Genomic DNA, 19,433 nt, shown 5'->3' with positions numbered 1-19,433 from the left:
GTAGTTGGAGTGGGCATTGAATCATCGACTTCATATTTCAAGGCCTCTAGTTCAAATGGTGACCTGATGTCTGAAGTAAAGAGGTCGTACTCAGAAAAAAACATGGATCGTTCCTTTTGGTAAATGAGACATACTTCCTGATCAGTACAACCTCAAAGTAAGATGAGTATTAAGAAACTCACTTGAAAATAGCTCATTTTGAGGCGTGGATCCAGGAGGGTAGCACAGACTGGCGCAGGTTTAGTAAGGACTTTCTTGAAGTAGTCTTCAAGTTTTGAGATCATGTTTTTAGACGCGGGTTGAAGTTGATCGTGATCGTATTGATGGCGTACCTAGATGTACATTAAGTCACATTAGCCAATTATAATTAATGTGTATTTAAAATCAAAAAGATACAAATACTTACTAATCTTAATTTTTGCAAGATTGCAACATACAAAGGAACAACTTGATGCATTGTTGGATACTTTGACTTACAGAGTATGTCAGTTGCTTCGCTCAGAGGTTCCAAGAAGTTGCACATTTGTTTGACGTAATCCCACTCGAGCCCGGAGAGCGCATACTTTTTGTACTCGTTTTGCAGGCAGAATTCATCACATGCTTCTCGTAGACGCAAAAGTCTTCGAAACATGTGATATGAAGAGTTCCATCTGGTGGGAACATCGACAATCAGGCGAGTTGCAGTTTCAGCCGGGTTTGTTTTTGGGGGTGGTTGAACATTGTCGACAGTAGGATCATCTAATAGATAATCGAGAGCCTCAGTGTCAGCAGGATCAGAATTATCAGTATCAGGGTCGGCTTGGGCTGATGGAGGATTCGCAGCTGGATTTCTTTGAGGCTGAGGATTGTTTCTTGAAATCTGATTCTTCTTCGCAGCAGCAGCAATAGCACGCTTGAGCTTGACAATATCAGCGAAATGTTGACCACGTTGAGGGCTGGACCGAGTACAAGTAACTAGACCATGGCATCGATTGTAGATGGTCTTGAGGTTTACTTGAGTCACGTCGGGTGGGTCGACAAGGTTGTTAATATCCATTAAGTTTGATGAATCTTGCTCTTCGTCCTCGTCGAGAATTTCACCAAAAACCTTCAGTCCCTCTTTTGCAGCTAGGTTGATAACGTGCGCCACGCAATCATGGACTTGCTTCGTGTGATCGAAAGTGATACCATCTGAATTTGAAAGGACTCGACCTATAGCAGCGTTTGTACCTACATTATCGGCAGTCATCGCACACAACTTATCGGTAAGTTCATACTTGGTAAGATATTCGATGATTAAACCGGCAAAGTTATCGGCGTTGTGTGCACCTGGAAGATTGGGTGTCAGTCAGCTTGAGTTGATCAGATCGATAGAAAACAAGATACACTCACCTTTGATTTCCGCAATGCCAAGAGTCAGGTCCATAAGTTCCCAGTTCTCCGTTATAAAGTGACCAGTGAGCGACATAAACGGCTTATTATTTGGAGACGTCCATGCGTCTTGAGTAATGGCGATTGCTTTGCAAGGTCCTAAGAAAAGTTTCTTGATATGATCTTCATGATGATAATAAAGTCTGCGCATATGTTTAGAAATTGCATGTCGTCCGACAAGCATTCCTTTTACTTCAGGATTGACAAGCTTCAATAATCTTCGGAAGGATTCTTTCTCAACGATTGAGAAGGCGAGGTCGTTATCGGCGATGAGATAACATATACTAGTCTTGAGGTTGGAAACATCAAGTATATCCTAACAGTTTTTCGAATCAAAAGAACATGAACATCAGCTATTGTCGATGTGTTCTGGAGTAAGAAGACAAAAAGACTCGCCATGTGAACTGATTTCATCTTCTTGAAACCTGCAGTCAAGCTTCCTTGTCTTCCATCGATTGGACCGTCATCGCGGAGATTATGCTTGAAAGTGAGGTGGTTCTTCATCGAAGTAGTACTTCCTTTATGATCGCGTTTCAACTTCGTGCCACATTCTTTTCCATCCCTCATGACGTAACGACACTGATTGATATCTGAGTTTTCTAATCTTTTAAAATATTTCCATACGTAACTTTTTCGAGTTGACTGAGATTCCGTCGTATCGGAGCTATCGGCATGGGACAAATCAATTGTGGTTGAAGTGGGGGCTTCGGACATGTTGATCAATTGATTTAAGGTTGATTAATTGAAGTGAGAAGGTCGTTTGCGCGGTGATAAGTGGATTTCTCAGACAATTGTAAGGTTTGAGGTGGTGGGGAAGATGATCGAAAACGCCCTTTTCTCTTTTTTTTTATTTTTTTTTTTTTTTGGCTGTACCGGCCGGATATCCGCCGGATAGCCGGCGAGTAGCCGGTTCGAGTGTCGGATGGGGGTCCAGCATGCCGGATAGTCAAAAATAACCGTCGGTCCGGATGTCGGATGGAGCCGACCACGCCGGATATTGACCGGAGCACATCTTGAAGCTGTATGGTACAGTCTATTTGCTACTTCAAGTAGTTGAATAAGGTGCCCCCATTTTGTCCCTGTTTTCGGACTCGAGGCTTCAATTGAATCATACGGTTCAATTCCGCATTAAGGGTACTCAAAGCAAAGTATGTAGCGCTACATACTTTTCGCTACATACTTTTTTTGGCGGGGACAAAGAAAAAAAATATACTTTTGGCCTCGCCTTCCCCGCCAAAAAAAGTATATAGCAAAAAGTATGTACACGTACATACTTACTTTGAGTCGTACTGAGAGCGGCTTGACAGGACCATAATTGAGAGCTTTGACACTCGTCGTAACGGTGTCCGGTAAAGTGGATCAGGAACGGAACGGCGAATATGTATCCTCGTGCACTTCATATGCTGCACAGAGTACTGACGACTGAGTCTTTCATCAACCAGCATTTTTTTCAGCTATCCACCTTGCGTCTTTCAACCACACATTATTGTCATCTTTTTATCGCTCAGTTTACCTGACGATCGATATCCCGATTCGTGTGACGGGTTACCAAGGCGAGGAAAGCTCTGGTTGATTTTGAGCCGAACGGTGGTAAACGAGGGATCAAAGGAATCCAGAAAAACTAACGATCTACAAAAAAGTATCAAGCAGTTTCCTTCTGAATTTTGCTTTTGAGAAAGTCGCTGATCTCATAATTTTTCTTTTCAGACTGCGGGAATATTTTTATTTCGATTTTAGACCCCGAAATAAGCATTCTTGGGGGGTTTTGACATTGAAAAAACTTTCCTTGGGATCTCTCTGGCTTATAAAATGACAATGGATCAACACTTGGATGAAGCAAATTGGCCTTCACTATCAAAACCAAAACCAAAACCCATGGCACCCGTGATTAGATCAAGACCGACGTCTCACATGGTAAGAATTCCCTTTGAGGTGATGGAAACCATCATTGAGGCAATCCTCTTAGCCAACGTTAAAGGCGGACGACTTATTCTTGCTGGTCGACTTAATTATCGAGATGAAGGAAGTTTAGTAAATTGGTCAATACGAGACGAAATCTTACGAGGAAATCGGTTTAAACGTACTTATAAACTTGGAAGGAATATGAAGGAGGTGATGAAAAAAGTTGCTGGGATCAATACTCAATTTCAAGAAGGTGTCAAGAATTATTTTTCGCATCCTCTTACGATCACTACCTTGGATGATATTCCACATCCTAAACAAAACGATTTTTACCAGCAGGTAGAAGTATTACTGTTATATAGATGTCAGGACAAGGCTTGGGCAAGACTTGGTCGATTTCTCGATCAATCCAAATCTACACTACGTAATCTGGTCCTAGATATTGCTTCACCGCCGGATAATGACTCATCGGTGATTATTCCAGCAAGCTTATGGGTCTCAATTTTCAAAGCTAAGGAGATACGTTGCTTCGCTCTTAGAACTTATCATCATCATGAGCCAGCAATTGCCAATTCAAACCTACTCAAAAGAATTATGAGTGAGTGGAAGAATTTGGAAGAACTAGAGATTCACCACTTGCAAGGAACGGCAAATGATCGAATGGGAGGGATGATCTATTACGATGCGAAAACTACTTGCTCTCTCACTTCACTCTTTCTGAAACATCCTATTCACATTCATCAACGAGATCTAGAGTTCATTATGTCTAAGTCTTATAAAACTCTTCAAGAACTTACAATTTTCAGTCTTGAATCTCAAGCCCCTCAATTAGAAATCATCCTCAATGTTTTCAAGAAATGCAAATCACTTAACACTTTTAGAATAGCTATTTACCAACCTCGTCTTCGTATCGAAATCGATGGATCTGATGATGATGAATTTGCTGACATTATCAAACTTTCAACACCACCAAAGACAATATCAAGATCTCAAATTTGTATTTCAGAAATGGTCAAACATTTACCAAAACTGAAACATCTCGAATTAGCTGGAGACATTTGGAGTAATGAGATAATTAAAAACTTACCTTCTATTGTTCAACTTCATTCACTTTCCTTACGTAACGTACAGAATTGTGATTTTGGATTCTTGAATGCTTCGATTCAGAATGATAGTAAATTAGGGTTTTTGGATAAGTTTGATGTGTCTGATTGTTCAGATATTCATACCGCAATCCCAAATTATCGTGATCTCATCATGACTTGTCAACAGAAGAAAATCAAGTTTGGACGTCGGATGCCGTCACTTATATCAGAAGATTACTCGGACGACCCGGACTACGACTCTGAGGACTGAGCTTTTATCACTGCGCTGTATGTTCAATTACACATTTTCTTCTTACCATGTACATAGGCATTTCCGCTCTTTTTTTGAAATGATTGTCATTAGTGCCAAGAGGTGGATATTTTAATTAAAGCTACCTTTGTTATACACTGATAATATTAATGTCACACACAGGTATAGACTTGCATGGATGTCTTTTGTATTACTTCTTTGCTAGAAGAACAATGTTACCATGAAGAGTATACTCTTCCTTCCATCTTGATATAAGCTTTGAAGCAATAAATACTGTTGCTCCATCATGTCATATTTTCGCCCTACAATTCTACGATTGTGTGCGATCCTTTCCAACCGGTGCCTACTCTTTGACTCTTCTTTGCCTTGATTTGGTCCACTCTTGAGCTTTATTTGGTCACTACAGCCGGATGTGTTGTCTGAAGATCAAGAGCGCATAAGTTCTTGAAAGCCAAGTCATCAATAAGTGCTTGTCAAACCATGGTTCTTGTCTTCTCTTTATCTGAATACCCCAGCCTCTCGAAGTCTTGATCCACTTGAAACAGAAATAAGGGTACACTTGGTAAGTTTTATCAGAGAGAATTAATAGGGATCTGAGCTTGTGGAATAATTTTTGAAGTTAATATTGATATGAGGGAATAAAGTATAGTCTACATTCAGATCATCTCAAGGAAGGTGTGCAGACGCTCAGAGTCTGAGTAGAGGAGTAAATGGGAAACTCTCTTTCTCAGACTTGCTATTTTAAGACTTTCATTTTTGAAAAATTTCTTTCATAAAAAAATCCAGACTTTGCAAATATTTCACTATTCAAATCTCCTTGAATTGTTTTCATTTTCTTGCCTGTCACCCTTCTTTTTTGAACATCTTTTATGGGTCAAATTGTCTTATCTCAAATATAATGGTCTGTCTCGACTTTCCTTTTTTCTTTTCTTGCAGCTTTCCTCTCTCTGTTTTCCTCGATGGCATGAAGGGATCCGAAATATGGTCCTTCAGCCCATCTGCGTACTCCCGAGATCTGCTTGATGCTAAAGCACTGAGACACGCTTATTCCATGATGGTTGGTTTTGCTTATTGGTTAATAAACAAGCGAAGCAAGGGAGGACATGTTATCACATTTGATTTCTCTCTGAAAATTTCCGGCAGATTGACACTTGACTGTGTTTGGTTGGTGGTCCGGGTATGGTCCATGTCTCGTTCATGGCTTATGATTGAGTTTATTCAGAGAGTGACGTATGTAGTGCTTATCTAGGCTTATCTAATCCATCCTTGATCAGCATTGTGATGCTGTGATCTTAAGAAGTATGACGTAGTGATCTGATGATGATGATTAGATTGGTAATCGAAAGTTCACTGCTCTTGTTTTCCTTTCTTCCTTTCCTCAACACTTCTTGACCTTTAGATCTCTACGTGCGGTTTTGCTTTTCCATTGGCCACATAACTTCCTCACAAGTTTTCACTCCTTTCATCGCATGTTATTGCGAGCTCATTGGTGTGTAACAGGACAACGCTCTGATTGAGATTTCGACTGAGGCATCCACTTCTCTTCGTCAAACTGAAATCAATATTGGACTTCCTTCACCCGAGATGATTTCTACTCAAGGACTCGACTCACAAGTTTCATACAGTGATCCTTGGTCAACAAGATGTGAGTATGTTCTAATCTCAATCCAGAAGAATGTGATATAGCAGGACAGATTGCTAACCAGATTGTCAATCCTTCACAGAGTCGAATGGAACCTGGTGATCGAAGGATTTGTGTAGAAATCATTTCGATGCGGCGAAAAAGCCACATGGTTCGAGGGAAGTGGAGGCTTTCCAGGCATGCTCCTAACCCATCAGTAAGGCAAGAGCGAATGGTATGTCTGTCAAAATTGAGCACTGACTGTAGAGCGAGTATATAGTCTGAAGTGATGGTATGTCCATATTAGATCGCTGGGTAAACCGTAAGATTGATCCACAGATTTTAAGCTCCTCAGGGGAATCCCTTTGCGATCCGCCTGGTGGATCTTGAAGCGCTCAAAAGGTTGAATATCTAACCAACCGGGACTCATCTACGTAGTTCGGTTTTGATTTTGGTGCTTGAGTGCTGCCACTGCCCAAGACGTTGATGAAGTGAAATAAAGCGCTTGGGGTCCTTTATCCGAACCTCAGGCCACGGCTAATCAAGTGATAAGACAAGCAAATCCTGATCACTATATCACCATTTTAGGCATTTATGAATCAGAAGAGTGCTTTTCCTTGCACGCAAAACATCGGTTGTTAGAAACCGTGGGAGAGGTTGCTGACGATTTCTTGGAGAATTCATTCTAAAGCTTACGAGCTTAGATGTTGCTCCAGCAATTCAAGATTTTTTTCACCAATCTGCAGGTCTTTCCTTGGAAGTGATTGACAAACTTGATAGCTAAACTGTATTTTAACATGGTCTGTGATATCCTTGCATGGAAGACTTTCAAGTTGAGCTTTGGGGATTAAAGTTGAGACTTGAAAGCATCTCAAACTTACCTCAGCTTTACGATTTCAGAACTCATGATTTATAGTGACTTCGGTTGTGAGAGGTTGAAGCTACCAATCAACTAGAAAACTTTTTAAACCGATTCATCATTCCACCGTACTACCGACGAGTCGATTGAGAGGTTTTTTTCAACACTCAACTTTCTACCATACTACAACCACCCAATCCATCTTTAAAATCAATCGAACCCCCTCTCTTGATTACAACTTACCCCTTTCTTTTTTTTCTTCATTACCCATCGACCGTTCAACCATTCCATTCATCATAAATCAAGAGTTTCCTTTTCCATCGATCCATTAACTCAATCAACACACTTCATCATCATCATCCATCATTCAACTCTCAATCAAACCTGAAACGATCAATCTCACCTCATTCAGTAGGCTATCCACCATCATTCCTAATTCTTCCATCATCATCTCAACCTAGAGAAACTCAATTCAACTTTATCAACACATTCTAGCCTGAAACCGCAATTTGTGTTCATTTGTTTGTGAGCACCTTTTTGTGGCCCCAAGATGTCCACCACCGCCACTACCGCCACTCCGGCTTCGCTGGGTAAATCCAAATCCGATAACAAGTGCGTATAATCCTCATCCATACACTCTTCTCCATTCCCAACCACACCTTCCATTCTTCTGGTTGCCTTTCTTTTTTGACTACCAAACACTCTTTTCAACAGTCGATCACATTCTCATCACTTCACGTCAATACATGCTTACCAAATCATCTCTCTTTTTAACTACACAGGACCAAACTCTCTAACTCTGGCAATCCGTCAAAGTCAAAGTCATCGAAATCCAAACGGGCTGGCGCACCACTCGATTTCATCGACACTCTTGACACTATCGGTGGCTGTCCGTCTATCTGTCTATCTCTCTTCTCGCTTCACATGTAGCTGAATCTTGACCATTTTCTTTCGTTCAACAGTTCATCATGATGGTCCGTTTGATGCAGCTTCTTCACATCGGAATCGACATGTAGGCTCCAAGAACCCTTCCAGACAAGCTCCCATGGCAGCTTTCGATCCTTCAGCCCTAGTCTTTCCACCTAATCCTCCTAAAAACACCCAAGAACCTAGTCCACACACCTATCCACCCACCAGATCATGCGATAGTGCGATGTCTGTCAGTATGGGATACCCTGCCGGTACTATCGCCGCTGATCCAAAGGCTGCTAGATTAGCAGAGGCGTTTGGTATTCAAGGCAGAGAAGCATGGGAAGATTTTGCAAGCACCCGTGGGAACGAAGAATTTGTTAAAATCAGTCATGCGGATCTCTCACCTAAAGGCGGGAGTGATAGGAAGCCCAGAGGAAGATCAGAAAGGGATGCCAAGGCTGCTAGTGTTTGGGATATGGAAGCTACTATGAAATCGGGAAAACCGGTACCTTCTAGTATGTCTTGCGCTCTTTTGCCGCATGTTTTGATTTCTATGAGTAAACTGATCTTATTATGTTCATTAGGTATTCCACCAGTTCCATCTTTACCAAACTTTCCTCGGTCATTATCCAAATCAGACTCGACTAATCTCGAAACTTCGCCAAATGTTGGAAACAGTGGTGCCGGAAATTCGATGAAACGATCAAAATCGTTGATGCAAAGGATCAAGAAGGGAGTTCGATCCCCTCCGTTACCTAATCGAGCTGAATATTATTCACCTGAGATGATGACTGCAGAAGAAGGAGAGATTGAAGGATCAAATAGGATGTCTAGAAAGACTAGTATATTGGGTAAATTTGGGATTGGTAGGAAAAACACGCAACCGAATACTCGACAATTACTTAGTCCTCCTCGTAGTCCTCCTACTGTGAATGAAATGTAAAGATCCTCATTCATAATTATCTAATCAAGACTTCATTTCTTTTTTTCCTCATCACTTTCCCTTGTTTTCGTGTCAGACTGAGTCCTCAGAAAGAAAGGATATAAACTGGGTCATCAAAAAATCCAATGTTTATGTTCTTGTCTTTCTTTTCATTCATTTTTCTTGTTTAATCCTTTTTTGCAGCATGAAAGAAGGAAGAAAGCAAACTTACAAACAAAAGAAAAGATCAATTGACACCAAAAGAGTTCATTTGTCTCTAGTGTCTTTCTGGTCTCCATTCCTTACCAAGCTTTTTGGGTTCCCTTTTTTTCTAACTATCCATTCTCATTCATCACTTTTTCTTCAATGTTGTTGTTTTGAAGAAATTGTTTTCCTTCCCCGAGTATATTGTAAAATTATTTCCTTTTTCTTTAGGATCTATATAATACAAGATTCTTTTTTTACTTTGATTTTTCTTTGTAACAATAATCATCCAATACTTTTTTTCTTTTGAATGGATTTGATATATCTTTTATTTTGTTTGGAAAGAAGAATGGGATGATTTTTTTTCGAGGGTTTTCTTTTTTTGATTGTGATTGTGAAATGCGAAATTTGAAAGGCAGTTGAATGAATAGAGAAAAACTTTATTGAGGTCCTCGAGGCAATGGTTTGAGGAATTTGACTAGAGCATATATGAAGCTAAATATGTGTATGGCGGGATTGTGCTAAGAGTAAAAAGGTTGTAAAGGAGAAAGAGAGATCTGATCTCTCCTATTCACTTTGAAGGAGTGGGGACTGGCTGCCTGAAAAAAATAGAACAATTTGTCCATGGAACCCATGAACAGACTACACGCCCACTGGACCCAATTTGTTTTAGTGTGATTGGATGGCAGCAGTTTAGAAAGCCGATTACTTCACGACCCTCAATTTCAATTTGAGATGGAATCACTGGGAATCTCCGTGGATATGGTAGTGACATTGCCCACTACCTCAAATATGGGTTGATACGTCAAAATACAAGGTTCAAACCATAGCTTATATTCCAGCGTGCCCAGTACCCAGGATGGTGCCACACAGCAACAAGCGAACGTATTGACAATCAAATGTCTTTAGTTTATAACAGTTCTATCCAATTCTAACAAGTCAAATAATTATTACAAAATAAACTTTCCCAAGACTATTACAATACATCTAACACGACGAGTCTTTCTACATGTCTCTATGAACGAATTGTACCTTTTTGTTAATAAATATTTTTTTTCTCTCTGCTGATGTGATGAAAATACAAAATTCCATACACTGGTTTTTGATGCTAGAAATGGTCATCATAAGAAAAAAATTGGGGTTTAGATCAGTTATGAGGTCTTTGGACTACTTGTTTTTGAGACATGTGTGAGACGTGATATCAAAGTTGAGAGGATGCAAAAGAGTTAACATCTTCATCAGTTGTGTAGGTTAGCTACGATCTTAGGTGAATGTGATTAGACCCCTCCTTATTCAAGTACCATCACTTTATACATTCCACTATTCTTCCTTGCCCAGAGGTCCGATGTAAGTTTAACTACCAGATCATATTATGAAGTCACGACACACTATGTTCTTCGGAAGAGAATGTTATGGTCATGTGGGAAGTGGTGGAGTGTTATGATATATCCGTGGTGGTATTTGCTTCGCGTTTTCAGAATACGGAAAAGGGGGTTTGCTGGGAGTAGATGAGTCGGGAGGAGTGCGCGGAGATGAAGCCGTACGTAGACTACTCGGCTGCTTTGTCGGCTCTCGGCGTATGTGGTCGGAGACAATGCCTTTTAGAAATCGAGGAGAATGACGGGGGACGACCATACTCTTATCTGAGTAAAGAACTTCTTGATGAAGCCGCGCAGCTGGTGGGGCGGGTAGAGGTGGTAAAGGAATTGATGGTGGAGGCGTAGGGGGTGGTAGTTTCAGCTCTGCAGACCGTCGGTGAAGAACCGATCTGTAATGAAGACTGGTGGGAGATGTTCCATCGGAATTGGTAGAGCGGGAAGAAGTAGGGTTTGAGGGTGATGAAAATGAGGTAAGTTCTTCCTTTGGAGTCGGTTCTGGAGATATCTGTGGTTGGCATGTGAGTGGAGCTGCCTCAGAGACGACAGCATACTGAGACTGGCGGATTAGGCCGGATGTGAGACAACCTTTATGATCGACCACGTCTTGAGCTTCGGGTCTTGTAGGCTTTTGAAGAATGCTGAGCAAGGAGACGGAAAGGACAGAATTTTCGAATCGTCAGCGGTTCGTCACGAACACTAGAGTATCTCGAAAGTTGCAAGACTGCTAAGAAATACCCTCACAGCATTGCAGGGGCTCCCGGTCTTTTGATCCCTTTGGTAAAAGACGGGGGTGTTTGTTGGTGCCATTGCAGCTTGGTTAAGGGGCTGCTGGTAGGCGTCATTGCCCCAGCGGGCTCGCGGCTACTCCTATCGTATAGCAATATCGATTGAGCCCGTATTGGAGATGGAAGCTGCACCTGAAAGAGAAAAATAAGGAAAGGTTAGTACAATGAAATCCGTTTCTCTTCCTCGAATCAGACAATGAAAGAAGCCGGGGGTCGCTTACTCCAAGTGCTGGCGCACCGTTGAGCGCTGTTGTGCACCACACACTAGCCGACTTTGGAGTTCGGTGACGTAGCATTGTTTGGTCCGTTGGTTGAGTTGTCCAAAATACTTTTTCGATCCTAGAGAGTAGCGTGAAGCGTGAAGAATTCAAGACTGGCGTAGAGAATCGGTGTACTTGTTCTCGTTCTGGTGGTTCAAAACAAATTTGCCGAGCAGGAGCAGAGTGAGGCGTATGAGGTTCACTAGACGACGCCCTTTTACGACGCGTGAGACAATCCCAAGAAGACATCAAGTTGATGAAAGTTGTGTGGATGTCCCTTTTGCTGAGCTCAAGAGCGGAAGAAGCTACTCGGGAGAGATCAGGATGACTATGGGTTCACCCTGAACAATTTACTGTAGTGCAAAAATTGATAGAAGATGTGATTATCGCACTGGTAAAGGGAGGACAAGTTTGATTGATGATAATGAGCGTGATGAAAGGAGTGAAACAGGGGGTAATGCAAACTAACGTGGCGCATCCGAGTGGGTTCAATGTTGTAATAGAGAGCCGAGTCAACGCGTAAAATTGGTCAGGCTGAAGGGTATCTGTGTCACTGGGGTGTTGGAGGTCAGAGAGCTCTGGCTTGCGAGATGAGCTGAATGAAAGTATGAGACATGCATCGTTGGGATCACAAGGGAAGAACAATTAAAAGGATTCAAGACAGCTTGGGATTTAGAATTGCAAGTCTCCGACCCATGACGCTTTGATCAACCAGAGTCACGGCGAGCTTAGCAACGTCTCCGATCAAGGAGGGTGTTGTCGGGGTAGCTCAGACATCTACATTGCGCAAACAGGTGGCGCAAGGTGAAGCCGGAAGGCAGTCTGCTGGCATTGAGGATCCGCGTCCCTTTTGGGAGTCGTTGGTCTTGGTCATTTGTGATGACAATTTGGGGTGATGATATTAGGAATCAGGAGACATAGATCAGGATTCAACAGGGCTGCTCGTCCTCCCGTTATTGAATTTGAGTTATCCCTTTGCGATGTTTCACCCTCGAAGGCTGAAGCTGCGGAAGACGTTTCACACAGGTCGAGTCTGTACCTATGGCCCTACTACCAATTGCGGGTTTGGAAAAATCTCAATGCGGCATTATAGGTGTAGACTGTCCTTGAATCTATTGTCTCCTCACTACAGTCCAAAGTGATTGTTAACGCCGGCAAGGTACCAATTTGTAATTTAACATATCAATTCCACTTTGATTCTTGACCATCATACGCTGCTCACGGTTGATTGCTCTACCTTGTAACGTCAAACGCAGAGCGCCTCAGCTTGACACAGATGTTTCTCCAGAGATTTTCATTAACGCATCATTATGATGTGGTAGGGTTTCCGAGTAAATACCAAGAACAGTCCTACAATTTGGTTAGTGAGGACAGCTCAGGGTAGATTAATTGCATGAACCGTAGAGGATGATCATACGGCACTCAAATCGAATTACTCGGTTTGTCGAGGTCAACCACCGCTATGAACATTTGGGCATAGGTCACACACCTGTGATTTGGGACAGGGGAGGCCTTGGGCTTCCTTCTTTTGCAAAAAGGCCATTGGCGGGCAGTAGTATATATGCTTGGATGGCATGTTTGGTGCGTGAATAGACGTATGGCTCAAATACCCTGCTAAATTACGTATCACCAGCTCAACTACTGAGGCTTCGACAGCACCCTGAGTTTTCCTTCAATCGGCCTTTCTTTACAACCCGTATTCTCAAGCCTTTTCCTTTCGCTCAATCCCATTAGATTAGGGATTTTTGTACGCATTCAGTCTCAGAATGGTTGAACTGTGGTGTAAGTACCAGTGAGCAATGGAGTTGGTGACATAAAAATGCAGAAGATAATACATATTCATCATGGTACCATTTAACCTTACAAGCATGCCACCCATATCTATTCATCAGAACCCATAAAACATGATGAAGTAAATCATAGGGAATTTAAATCGATTAAGAACAATGGGTTAGAAAGTAGCATCCCTTAATACTATCAGATATCCAGTGAGCATTCATCTTCCAAGTTCTCCAAGTCTAAAACCCTGCAACTTATCGATCTTTACATCTACTGATCCATTCAATGATCATATACTATACATCATTCAGTATCCATGTAGACTTATTTTTTGCAAGGTGTTGAACCAGAACCTCTCCTTGATTTGTGCTGACTAAGGCAATTATGCATCTCCACATCCAACTGTGTTACCTCAATGCCTTGTTGTTGGAAGCTACTTTTGGACTCTGGTGGACAGTGAATAGGCACATTCTAGCAAGTTTATATCCATCACATCAGAAATACAGAACCCAAAAAGCTTTGGGTTTCAAATTCTAGAATTATGACGAAAGTTGTGAAAAAGTTTCTGGAAATATTCAGCAATCAGATTATTATAGTATAAATATCATGGAGGTCTGACTCTCAGATAACAAAACCGTAAGCCCCATTTCACATTATCCAGAACACAATGACCATCCAACTTAACAAAGTCCCTTGAGGCCTTGAGAGCTACGTCATTGTGGAAGTTGAATCCACAGTCTCCTCACACTGGGGACAATTCTGGAACATATTGATAGGTGCATGTCATTTTGATCAGTGTCATGGAGTGCACATACAACCACAGGCACACCACAGTCACTGTGGATGTGTGACATGTGTGCACTGGCTTGATCAACAGATCCCTCACATCTTGGCTTGGTATGTGATTATTTTTTCTCTCAAGTGTCATGCTGATACATGCAGAGTCAGCTTGATGAATTTCAGCTGTCAGCGTGCAGGACTTGATTGAGTTAATTCCAGTTTTGCGGAAGGGACTTATAACGAATACCGTGAGAAAGTTCAATCCGCGTTAGTATATCGGCTAGTATGGCCGCCTTTCACAGCGAAGTGCGCGGTAGAGACGGGTTCGATTCCCGTACGCGGAATTTTTGCCCATTCCGAGTCCTGTCTGAGCTGGCACCGATAAACCTAGCTTGCACAATTGATACAACTTTGTTTCCAGCAAATCATATGTTCTTGAATTTTGATGAACCATTCAGAAGGAGTTCAGCAAGCCAAATTTCCCTGAAAATATTATCAGGTGACTTCTGAAGCTACATCGCTGCAATCATACTCAAACTCGCTGAAAGTTGCGCATGAAGGGTGTCATCTGGAAGAGGACCGGCCGCGATATCCGGTCCGTAGGGCACTCCGGCCCTGTGCTCATCCTGCTCGTCAGGCTCGGGCTCTAAACCTATGTGTGAGACTGCGCAGCCCATGTACAGTCCGCAGCATACCTTCGTCAACTCTATACCGGTCTGCTCGCGCCCAGCCGCTGTGCTACCACGGTCAGTCAACTCCTCAAGATATTTCTGTTTTCTTCCGAGATTCGGCAGTAAGCTTTTGTGCTTTTTAGAGGGCGATCGCACATGTGGCTTACTTCCACCATGATTGTGTTTAGATTTGCTGTCTCCTGCCTATTCCAGCCGCCATAATCATCAAGATGTCTGCTCAAAACAAGATTCTCCGAACTGCTAATGTAAGAGCCTGTTCCGATGCGAGACCTCACCACCTCAAAATGTTCTGACAAACCTTACATGTAGGCCCCTCGAACCAGCCCCGATGAAATCGAGCTCCAGGTTGCCCAAGCCATCCTCGATCTCGAAACCAACGTCCCTGACTTGAAGGCCGACTTACGTCCTCTTCAGATTAGTGCTGCTCGAGAAGTCGATGTCAAGGGTGGGCGCAAGGCCATTGTCATCTTCCTCCCTGTTCCTCAAGTCAAGGCTTTCCACAAAGTCCAAGGCCGGTAAGAGTGTCCTTAGACTCCAGATGTGCTGTGCAATTCACTTACATATCATCTACCTTACTCTCGTTAGACTTACCCGAGAGCTCGAGAAGAAATTTTCTGACAGACACGTTGTCTTCATTGGACAACGCCGTATGATGCGAAAGCCCAGCCGAGGAACCAAGCAGAAACAACAAAGGCCTCGATCCCGTACCTTGAAGGAAGTCCATGAACGTATCTTGGAAGATCTCGTCTATCCCACCGAGATCACTGGCAAGCGTATCCGTTTCCACACCGATGGATCCAAGGTTATCAAAGTGTGAGTACCTTGTCGATCCACGTTCTTCGTCTCGGTCTCTGAAACTGACGCGGGTTTCGCTTGCAGGTTCCTTGACTCGAAGGACGCCACCTCATTGGAATACAAGCTTGATTCCTTCTCTTCAGTGTACCACCGTCTTACCGGAAAGACCGTACACTTCGAGTTCCCTCCTGTCCAAGAAATCTAAATCATGATTGATAATAAAACACGCACCATCTGATGTCCCGGTTCAGAACCTACGAGTCATCCCAGTCCCCTCGCCCCAGAATTTCTGACCGAGGATACCTATCATCCGCAATCATGCCCTTGAATAGTTGAATTTTCTTGATGTATCCTGGTCTGAGACTTCGTGTTCGAATCGAATCCCCCAGCTTTCAGTGTGACGATGCCGCCATCTTGCTATACCGGTTTTGTCCACGAGCATGACAGTCTCGCCTTCATTCGCAGTTTGAGACAAATCCTATTGCGAAACCACCTGATCATGCTTTTATTGTGTACAAACCAACTTGCCCATAAATCAAACCTGTGACCTGATCCCACTCAATCACTCGCCCAGCTTGCCATGCGCAAGTACTGCTTCCTGCTCAAGTCCCACACTACATTATCATTTATTGCTCTCAACCCCCATAGCGACAGTTACCGCTCAACTTCTTTGCCTCTCTGCATGAATCAGAGTTGAATGTTCACTCCGAACCGTCGCATCATTCTATCAGTATGTTGAGCTGAAATGAGCAATGCAGTCCTGGCTCTGCTAGACTAGAGATATCACATTCCACATCTCATCATGTTTGTTTTGCCATTGTGGCTCAGTATCTTGAGGGTATTCATGCCAATTGACAACCTTGAAAGCTTGATTTCATACTTGATCTGAGGTGGAAGGAAGGGGAAACTAAACTCTCATGTGCATCAACAGGAATGTAGTGGTGGTGTTAATGTTTGTTGAGGGGTCCAATTATGGGAACTACCTGCTATTTGCTGGCCCCTTGTCCTCCAATCTAAGAAACAAGGTGGGGTGCCTAGCTTGTTGGGTTGATAAAATTTTGATGATAAGACTATCTGATGACTGTGGATTATGAACCCTCTGACTCTTGTACCATGAGTTCTTTCCTTGGGCTGGTTCCTGTATGTGAGAATGAAAATGTACAAATCATCCAGTTTTTGAAATAAAATCAGACAACAAGAAAAACACTTGAGGTGAGTCCAATAATTTCTTTGTGTTGCTCCAGTTAACTTTTAGCTCTTCCTTTGGGGACCGTTACAGTTGTTTTCCCTTGCCTTCATGGATCAACTGCAATAGAGAAGAAAGTTTTCAGTTGTCTCTTTCAGATTACAGGTGCTGCAGAGGGGGAGTCAGCCAGTTTTCTTTGAAATGAGTAAGTGTTTGAAGGATCCCAGCTTGAAACAGATACCTAGCCGCTGCTTGACCCTTTTCCATGTTCATCAGGACTTTAGAAACATTTTTTGGTTTCAATGAGTATGAATATTTACCTGGCTTAAAGAATAGTTGTTTGAAATTGAATGTATCACTTATTCACTTTTTTAAACTGCCTAAATTCAAAGGTAGTATTGTGCTTTCAGTTTGATATTAGGCTGCTTCTTTTTCTAGTCTGTCTGATTTTTTAAAAAAGGATATTCACATCAGTGGGTAACAATATGAATATCTGTACAGATACCAATGATCAGGTGTCCAAGGATGTCCTGGGGGCATTGTGAATGTGTTTCAGTGTACCTTAGTTATTGCTCGAGATAGCTATGTCTGAAGGGATTGGTATTTGTTGTCTAAGTTGGCCATTTGCTGCTTGAAAGTAATTTGGCTTTTTGATTGGAAAATTTATCAACTTGAAGAATTGATGTAGATTTGGTCCTTGAGTTAGTGACCGCTGAATCTCCTCCTCCTTCAAGAGAGACTGAGCCATTCAGGAACATAAAATATAATTTTCTTCTTCTTCTTCTCTGACTTGTTGGGGACCTACTTGTGTGGTGTTGTCTCTGGATTTCTCTAGATTGTGTAGACTAACCAAAACCTTTGTCCAAGGGGCAGGGGATGTGCATAACAATTTTTTACTCCTTCTTTTGCTAGTTCTTGGAGGTCTTCAAGTTGTAGTATGTCTTGAATAGGGCCTTTGTGCTTGGTTTACTTTATATCAAGCTCAAATTTGATGAATCTGTGTTTTGGGTGATTGTCTGGAGAGTTGAGTTTTTTGAGAATAAAGTTGTGATGTTGTTTGATGGCTGTGATGTAGAACAGTGGCATATACATGTGTGTGGTTCATCATATCAATTGATGTTGCTTGAAAGGCGCCAAGGATGAGTTTCTGGGCAGAATTTTGTACAATTGTTGAAATCATGTTTACTTCGCTGAAGTTTTTAGACATTAGCCAGACCATGCCGCCATAAATGCTCCTGGAAATGAGGTCGGAGATTACCAATTTCTTAACCTTTGAGAGTCCTGAATGGCATTTATTCAGTCATTAGAGTTGGCTTAGGGTGAACTTGCCCACATTCTTCATGTGTTGTAGATGGCAGTTGAATATTAGCTTGGAATCAAAACCAAACCCCAAACCCCTAACCACTTGATTTCTTGTATAGGATTCAGTAGTACTTCTCCAAATTCAATGCTAGGGATTTCAGGATTCCTTTTATTGGTGGTGTGAATCAGTGAAGCTGTCACATTATCAAATATAGTTCTGTGTGTTCTAGCTCATCCAAGGGATCTGAAAGCATTAGTACTGAAATTTTCAAGTTTTCTTTGAATATAGGCGAAAAAAGTACGCAAAAAACATTGTCAATGACCCAAGAGAGAGGCTCTTAGAACAAGGATTTATGGTGGATGAGCTGAGAAGTGCAGAGTTATAGATAATGTACAGGATGACTGACAACTGTGACCCCTGTGTTAGGCCATTTTCATATTAAAATTGCTTGAGATAAAAGCCAAAGGCACAGCTTAGTTATCCTTTCTGAAAAATGCATTGAACTCATTGGAGAAGGTATTTAGGGCATTGATCTTCATGAGGAATGAACCGTAATCTCTTGCTGTGAACTGACAGGTAGGCTGACTTAAAATTCAGGAACAGTACAGTGTCCACTTTTTTCTTAATTTCTCCTTGATCAACAAGGAAAGTGTCAAAGGAGTGCCATTTTTTGAGTGGTGGTGTCTGCAAACCATGTGGCCAGTTGCAATGATATTTCTTGCTTCTGTCCAAAACATGATCCTGCTGGTAATGGGGTTTTCCAGTAATTCACCAAGGCAACTTAATAAGGCAATTGGGGCCTGAATAGTTATCTTTACTATTCTCCCTGATGATAATGGTGACTGAGGTAAGCCAGGAATTTGGGGAAAAACCTTTTGCAAAACACACAATTCCACTCCAGTGGCTGGAAACACTGATTTGATATTTCAATAGAGAATTTCTCCTCACCATTAGCTTGACAGTCTGGTAGATTATTAACACCCTTTTTGAGCTCATGGATCTCAAGGTCTGGATAAAAGGTGGGGGATTTCCAAGAGATCTGCTGTGTGGGCAACTGAGGTGCCATGGTATAAGAGGGACACCTGTTCTTCTTTTGCTGTTGTAACTGATCCAACTGGTTTATTGAGAGGTTATATTTTGCCAGGCATGTTTGGCTTAACATATTAGAAGGCTTTGGAAGAGTCTTTGCCCAAGCAAGGAGCTAAGAATTTTTTCCAATGGTTGAATTTTGCTTTGAGAGCCTGCTCCTGAAAGTGCTTCTTTCATTTACAATAGCAGGCACAAGTTT

General features: G+C 42.1%; 4 protein-coding genes across 4 annotated transcripts; 3 read left to right on the top strand and 1 right to left on the bottom strand.

The window, feature by feature from the left end:
- Positions 1-3,285: 3,285 nt before the first annotated feature.
- Positions 3,286-4,668, top strand: MELLADRAFT_109285 (uncharacterized protein; the record flags this gene model as incomplete). The annotated part of the gene is made up of 1 exon (XM_007413230.1): positions 3,286-4,668. The coding sequence occupies one exon, from the start codon at positions 3,286-3,288 to the stop codon at positions 4,666-4,668; it is 1,383 nt and encodes a 460-aa protein (XP_007413292.1).
- Positions 4,669-7,698: 3,030 nt separating this feature from the next.
- MELLADRAFT_65585 (uncharacterized protein) lies at positions 7,699-9,003 on the top strand (the record flags this gene model as incomplete). Its single annotated transcript, XM_007413231.1, has 3 exons — positions 7,699-7,738; positions 8,111-8,575; positions 8,645-9,003. 3 exons carry the CDS (start codon positions 7,699-7,701, stop codon positions 9,001-9,003), a joined length of 864 nt encoding a protein of 287 aa, XP_007413293.1.
- Positions 9,004-10,602: 1,599 nt separating this feature from the next.
- MELLADRAFT_109283 (uncharacterized protein) lies at positions 10,603-11,859 on the bottom strand (the record flags this gene model as incomplete). Its single annotated transcript, XM_007413176.1, has 3 exons — positions 10,603-11,203; positions 11,307-11,482; positions 11,572-11,859. 3 exons carry the CDS (start codon positions 11,857-11,859, stop codon positions 10,603-10,605), a joined length of 1,065 nt encoding a protein of 354 aa, XP_007413238.1.
- Positions 11,860-15,070: 3,211 nt separating this feature from the next.
- On the top strand, positions 15,071-15,861 carry MELLADRAFT_53207 (uncharacterized protein; the record flags this gene model as incomplete). The annotated part of the gene is made up of 4 exons (XM_007413232.1): positions 15,071-15,106; positions 15,171-15,376; positions 15,447-15,674; positions 15,741-15,861. The coding sequence occupies 4 exons, from the start codon at positions 15,071-15,073 to the stop codon at positions 15,859-15,861; spliced, it is 591 nt and encodes a 196-aa protein (XP_007413294.1).
- Between the last annotated feature and the right edge of the window lie 3,572 nt (positions 15,862-19,433).

The sequence above is a fragment of the Melampsora larici-populina genome (genome assembly GCF_000204055.1).
Source record: "Melampsora larici-populina 98AG31 unplaced genomic scaffold MELLAscaffold_35, whole genome shotgun sequence".
Lineage (NCBI taxonomy): Eukaryota > Fungi > Basidiomycota > Pucciniomycetes > Pucciniales > Melampsoraceae > Melampsora > Melampsora laricis-populina.
The sequence above is the reverse complement of the archived record's forward strand: the minus strand, read 5'-3'. Positions and strand labels throughout refer to the sequence as shown.